The sequence below is a fragment of the Hylaeus volcanicus genome, chromosome 2 (genome assembly GCF_026283585.1).
Source record: "Hylaeus volcanicus isolate JK05 chromosome 2, UHH_iyHylVolc1.0_haploid, whole genome shotgun sequence".
NCBI lineage: Eukaryota > Metazoa > Arthropoda > Insecta > Hymenoptera > Colletidae > Hylaeus > Hylaeus volcanicus.
Window position 1 is genome coordinate 1,375,451 of NC_071977.1, and position 6,695 is coordinate 1,382,145.

General features: G+C 42.5%; 1 protein-coding gene across 2 annotated transcripts; it reads left to right on the top strand.

The window, feature by feature from the left end:
* The first annotated feature begins 252 nt into the window (after window positions 1–252).
* Window positions 253–6,111, top strand: LOC128872695 (nuclear pore complex protein DDB_G0274915-like). 2 transcript variants are annotated; one of them, XM_054115648.1, is made up of 6 exons: window positions 254–524; window positions 719–1,375; window positions 1,469–2,049; window positions 2,132–2,644; window positions 2,739–5,024; window positions 5,094–6,111. In XM_054115648.1, exons 2-6 carry the CDS (start codon window positions 891–893, stop codon window positions 5,252–5,254), a joined length of 4,026 nt encoding a protein of 1,341 aa, XP_053971623.1. In that variant the 5' UTR covers window positions 254–524; window positions 719–890; the 3' UTR covers window positions 5,255–6,111. The 2 variants fall into 2 exon arrangements, with proteins under 2 accessions (XP_053971622.1, XP_053971623.1); XM_054115647.1 differs by having other exon boundaries at window positions 253–1,375.
* The last annotated feature ends 584 nt before the right edge of the window (window positions 6,112–6,695 follow it).

Genomic DNA, 6,695 nt, shown 5'->3' on the forward strand with positions numbered 1-6,695 from the left:
AAGAAATTTTTGCCAACCGAGGGGAAAGTCCCCAAGACACGCTTCCTCTTCGACAACATGGAACGTTCCTAGTTGGCGTCAGTTATTACGAGATCTTAAGCTTTATTTCTATAAAATTTTTCTAAAAATTGCCCTTATTATTCAGTTTTCGCTTTATGGAAATGCCCCGATACAAATTTCCACACAACGATAATATTTATACATGTACACATCCGATCGAATGAATGCGAATGTGAATGCCATTGGCATTCGATATACCGTTTCTGTTTCTGGCTGTTTCCATTCTCGATAGCAAAAGAATAGGCCTTGGTAAATGTTTGAAAAAATTTCGAAGGAATTTGTTTGACATGTTTTAATTATCGTGAAAATGTAAAATTTTTAGCGAAATATTTTTAAACAAGTTCCGGGCAAACGGTCGTAAATCGTAATACGAATAGAAAGAGAAAGACAATGCTTAGTACTACGTAGTAGTTGCTACGTCGATAATGTCGTTGATCTGAATGCAGCAAGGTTCCGGTGATTCGGTGAGTGTGCTCTTTTCAAACATGGAGAGGTTATTTGTTTGAAATAATATGTGGGATTTAGGAAACCGGGGTGTTGTCGCGTTAGTAAGTGTGTTGAGCGGGTGTGTGTTCCTTTACAACGTTTGGGGACCGATTCTCCTTCTTACGATTTCGCTGTTTCTGACTATTTATGCGTGCTATTCTTTAATCACCAGCGACAGCTTATTCTCGCCGCACGCATTCCTTCTATTCGATTATTGCAAACGCATCTCTCTTGAAGTTCGTGCAAACTTCGAGAGTATCGTTGACCACATTTGTCGGTACACTCGTACTCTTTGGGAAAGTGGAAATCTTCGTTTTCGGGAACTGTACCTAACCCAGACGAGGATGGAGAGACGTCGTGGAACGCATTATCAACTTAGCAGCGACCCATTTCCAACTAGAAGAAACTCTTCAAAGTTTGGTTCGATTTCGCGGCTTAGTCCGATTATAAAAACCACACAAAATTCTGATGCCGAGAACATCGGCTCCGAGAATAAAGTCTACCATAATTCAGATTATTCGTCGTACGATCGCAGTGTCTTCGACAAACACTCATCGACGCCGACATTTCCACGGAACAAAGATGAATTTGGAAACAAAGCCAATGAATCGTTATCGTTGGATCAAACTCCATCAAAGAGAATGTCTTCCGCTTATTCGCCGAATCATAGTTTGTCGCAAGGTGAAAATGTGATGCGTTTCACTTCGGAAGGATCGCCATGGGGAACCAGCATCGGTCCAAAAGTTCATCCAAAATCCAGTCCTATAGAAACTGTTCGACCAGCATCTGGACCTTTAACGATGTCAACTAGATACAATATAGATCCAAGGTAAGAATGGTTGCCCAGGTCTAAAGAATTTGTTTCATAATAAGAAGGCGTATGACTCCATTTCTACTACATCTATTTCTAATTTAATTTCAGAGTATACAACGACGTAACCTCTCCTGGGCTTACAACTCGCTTAACGAAATATGCAGCAGAAGCCAATAACAAATTAACTCATCAGTCGCGGTACGGTGTAGGACAGTTTCCCAAAGTTAATCTTCAAGCTAGTTCGATTCCATTGATAAATGCGAAAGTTGTGAAAACTAAAACGCCGATGATCGTCAGAGTGGTTCCTCTGGACGCCGTTCGATATTCTCCACCAGGAAAACAGAAACTTTTATCGGACTTGTGCGGTACGGATGGCAGTTGCTCTTCTCTTAGCGTCGTCCAAACTCTAAGAGATATATCGTTAAAGAGACACGCGTCGCGAGAAGATGTTACTTTCGATTTAGCGAAAAAGCAACGAACAGGTGGTATCGTTATAAATGAATACGAGACACAAGATGAAACGAAACAGAAAAGAAGCAGAGAAGATTCTTCAAAATCGGAGGAAGATACATCACCGCAAAGTACAACGATTAGACCCACGAAACGAACTAAAACACCATCTTGTTACGATGTCTTAAATTCATTCAGTTCCAGCAAACACGTTGCGTCTGGAGTTAAAAGGAAAGCCGGTAAGTATATCACGTGTTATTATTAAGTTACGCGTAAAATTAAGTTTCGATCAAGATTTCGAATTCTGTATGTTTATTTTAGGAGACCTTTCGCGAAGTGGAACGCCAGATTTCGAAAAGCATTTCAAATCTTTGGAGTGCGTACAAAATACTAATATGCCAACATTACCAGAAACACAACATGTAAAATATCGTAATCATGATATAATAGAAAACAAGAACTCGGATGCGTGTAACCTCCGCGATAAGGTTCCCGAGCATTCACCGTTAAAGGGGATTCTTAAGACGAGTACGAAAAGTTTAGAAACTAACTCGCATGGCAAAGATGTCGATGCGAAGCATACGAACGTCTATAAAGAAAAAAATCAATCCACGGAGTCCATGGAATCAGCGAAATTAACAAACAAATTATTTATGAGAGCAGAACCGGAAAGAAACGAAAAGTTAAGAATGTTGGTCGAAGAGCAAGGTAACATTAGAGCGAAATTTACTACGGATGACGTAGAGGAGATAAAGATGGAGGATATAGCGGATATGAGGCAAACCAGCATGAAGGCGAGGTTGCAGAGCATGTTTGACGCTATATCCGGCAAAGGTAAATGCTATTGAAGTAATCGTCGAATCGCGAACAGAAAATTATTTCTCTCTTTCTCTCTCAACGACTCTTAACAACTTTTTCATATTTTCAGCATCCAGTAAAATTAATCCGGATGTCGTTATTCAAGCAGAAGAAGTAAATGCGGTTAAATCCGTCGCGTGTCCCGTAACGTGTGCGACCCTTAATTCTTCGACGACTACAACAAACGTTAACACAACACCAATTTCGACGTCAGCCGTAGCACTTAGTCCTGGCACGAGCGAATCTCATTCAAAATCTCCGAAACATGTATCTTTCAGTTTACCGACTACGACTAAACAAACGTCATCGAATCTGACAGTTCCGGTTACTATCGATTCCGAAACAAAAGCCGAAAACTCGTCTGTTTCCAAATCAACTGTAGCAAACTTTGGCTTTGACAAGTCTGCGGTAGCTATAGGGACGGAAGCTTCGTCGACGTCGTCTGGAACATTTACGTTTGGTGCCGTTGCTCCGAATTCGAATAACCAACTTTCCACGTCCGCTACAGGCTTGCTTGCCACGTCTACAACTACTATCCCGGCGAGTTTGTTTGGAAACGTTGGCGATACCATGTCGAAACCTCTGGCCATTCCTACGACTCATGGTGTGCTCGATAAGAACAACGAACTTAATCGAAATAACACGATATCACATGATGATGCTGTGAAAATGACTTCGAATGTAACGCCTGGAAGTATAACGTTCGTTTCGACGCCTCCGAACGCGCCAACGTCGATCGCACCGGCTGATGTACGAAGCAAAGAGCAAAGTACGGAAACTACCACGAGCGCAATGTCTTTCAAAAGTATCACGAGTACCGTTTCAAGCGGACTGTCGGCAGTAACGACCACCGCCACACCGACTACATCAGCTTCGTTGTTTACCTTTGGAAATATCGGTAGCAACGCGCCAACATCGAAACCCGAAACATTTTTATTCGGTAATTCGACAACACCTGCGAATTGCGTATCCACGAAAAATAACACCGAGTCGAATATCGTGACCACCAACGCGTTAAACTCGAACGCAAAAGCTACTATACCGACTACGTTTGGATCACCTTCGGCATTCACTTTTGGTGCAACTACTTCGTCAGCGTCCAACAACAAACCCGTATTTTCTTTCGGTAGTACTGTATCCACTGCGACCAATTTATCAACCGGAACATCGGGCACAAGTACATTCGTTACCGGAAACAACAATAACAATATCTCGACTTCGACGTTTGACAGTTCGTCGGTTAACAATACTCGACAGTTCAATTCGAACTCTAGTTCGATATTTGGTAACGCGTCCACCACGTCGATCGCGTCAATCTTTGGAACGAAAAACAGTCAGCCAGTTTTCAATATTGCTTCGAATTTGAGTGCGATCGGTGCTCCGAAAACTACTACCACGACTATTTTCGGTTCCACCGGTGGTGTAACTAGCTCAGAATTAACATCCGCGAATTCAACGTCGGCTTTCTCGAATACCACCAGTGGTTCTTCTTCGGGACTAATAAGCACAGCTTCCGTGCCAATTTTTGCCTCTACCGTGAACACATCCGCGTCGGAAGTAACCGGAACGAGTGGTAATAATGATAATAATACTAATAATAATAATAATAATCTGTTCTCGAATGTAAACTCGACGTCCGCGTTTAACGCGACGGGTAATATTTTCGGGCAAACAAAATCGCCAGCTACAAATTTCAAAAGTACTTCGGGAGTATTTGGAAGCAACGCTGCGCCATTGTTTGGATCACAAGTAACCACGGCAGCCACGTTCGGTGGTGTGAACGTTTCAAACAACACGACTGCACCAGTTTTCGGTTCCACAAGTGTTTCCAGTAACGCGACCGTTCCCACTTTCGACACGCAAACTACCGTATCGTCCGGTTTTCGAACCCGAAGCAACGCAATGTCGCAAAACTCTCCATCGCGGACGTTTGGGGCCAGGACTGTCGTCTTTGGTACCGATAACACTTCGTCGACTTCCGTTTTTGGAGCTTCGAGCAGCGGGGCTTTTAATTCTCCTACCTCGAATACCTTTAGTGAACAAAACACGACAAACGTTACGTTTACCGGCGTCAAGGCTTCACCGTTCAGTGTTCAACCTTCAGCCTTTGGTGCTCCAAACTCGAATGCTCCTGCCTTTGGAACGAGTAATGCGAATACCACCAACAACAATAACACTGGCATCTTTACCTTTGGAGCAAATCAAAATCCACCGCAACAAAATATTACCACGTTTTCATTTGCAAGCAACAATAGCGGCAGCGGCGGCAGCAACAACAACAACAACAACGCAAACAACAAACCCGTCACTTCTGCATCTGCACCCTTCCAGTTCACCGGTGCAACTTCGAAACCAGGTTAGGAGACTATACTATTACTAGTACCACATTGCACTAACGTTACTAATTTTATGCGCTCGAAAACAGTTACAGGATTTAATTTCTCCGCTCCGTCGACAACACCGTCCATCAACTTCGGGACAACGAATGCGCCAACCTTTAACGCATCGACACCTGGTATGTTCAGCATCGGGAGCGGTTCAATCGCGCCAAGATCCAGGAGCGTACGGACCAGAAAACCGAGATGATGGAGAATGTAAATTTCGTCAACTTCCGCTCGTAGAATCTTTTTCATCCAAACGCTACATCAACTCGACATTCGATTTCGCGGTAACGTCACGATCAACGGCGAATGTTCGCATCGATTTTCAATACAAAGCAAATTTATGGATAAGAGAAACGACGCGTTGGGTATTATAATTTGAAACCGGTGCACCTTTTCAGCCAAGTACTGGTTAACGTTTTAAAATACAATTTTCGCTATCGTTAAATGTATTCATTTTGTACATATTAAATCGTCGAAGCAGATTTGTATCTTCTGTCGTTCTAAACTCTGCTCAAATTAAACTATAACAACGAAGAAAAGAAAAAGTGTGAAAAAAAAGCCCCGCGAAAACGTGTGACCGTTGTATCATCGAAAATCAAGCATCCATGTTGAACTTATATACATACGTACGCGCTCACGATATATCAGTTCTTTAATTTAACGTTCATTAAATAATAATAAAGCAAATAGTAGAAAAACCGAAGGAGAATACGATCGAACGAGTTTGTATTTCCTCATGGTTTGTCAGCGTTTCGATATCTTAGGTCGGTCCAAGTATCGCTTGTTATTTTAAATTGATATCGATATCAACGAACCGTTACCTTTTATTTTTTCATAGAGCAGGTGTTCGATATTAAAAAGTAGACACCTATACCTTGTATTTCCGGAGCGAGTTAAAGTAACGTGATACAAACAGACGGACGAAAGCGTGCGGTTGGCCAGAGCACATTGTAAAAATACACAATTATTTTTTTCTACGTTACAACCAGACAGGTGTACTCCCGAGATATTGTAAAGTTTGAAAATAAAAATTAAAAAAAAAAAAGCGATAAATATGAACGCCGGCAGTTTTCGAGTTCTATGTCGTATGCTTAGCGTTTGTTCTCAACCTTTTTTCCTTGACATTTTAATCGAACGACCTGTATTTTTCCATGGCCAGAGTTACGATTTGTTTGTACGAACGCGTGTTCCGTTGCAAGACGCGTAACGCATGATTACCAAAAATTGCGCAGATACATGCGTTTCGTATCGAGTATACGTATATATCACACGGTGTAATAATAAACGATATTCCTTTGAAATCGAAAGCGATCAAAAATTTGAAAGGCGAGGTGACAAAAACCTTGACGCGCTTTCGTTTAAATTATTTATCGGCGGATGGTACAATTCGGCTGATTTAGTCGAGGACGCGCGTACATAGCTGCGAATGATAAGTACGAGGTGTCTATCGTATCGACTGCCGATATTCTTAAGGACGATTGCGCGCGCGTGCGAGCGAGCGAGGAAGTAACGCGTGAGTTACGTCACACGTGTTCCGTGAAACTCAACGCGGGATTGGTCGAACGAACGAGCTAGTTTACGAGCCGGCCTATCGGAGAGCTCGTTAGACGGGAAGGATGTTTGCACGGTCGCCTGGAAGCGCA

Bases quoted from the DNA above. Each gene is read 5' to 3' on its own strand.
- LOC128872695 (XM_054115647.1), top strand. From the start codon at position 573: ATGTGGGATTTAGGAAACCGGGGTGTTGTCGCGTTAGTAAGTGTGTTG. The intron at 1,376-1,468 runs GTAAGAATGGTT...ATTTAATTTCAG, and splicing joins AGATACAATATAGATCCAAG to AGTATACAACGACGTAACCT. The intron at 2,645-2,738 runs GTAAATGCTATT...TCATATTTTCAG, and splicing joins TGACGCTATATCCGGCAAAG to CATCCAGTAAAATTAATCCG.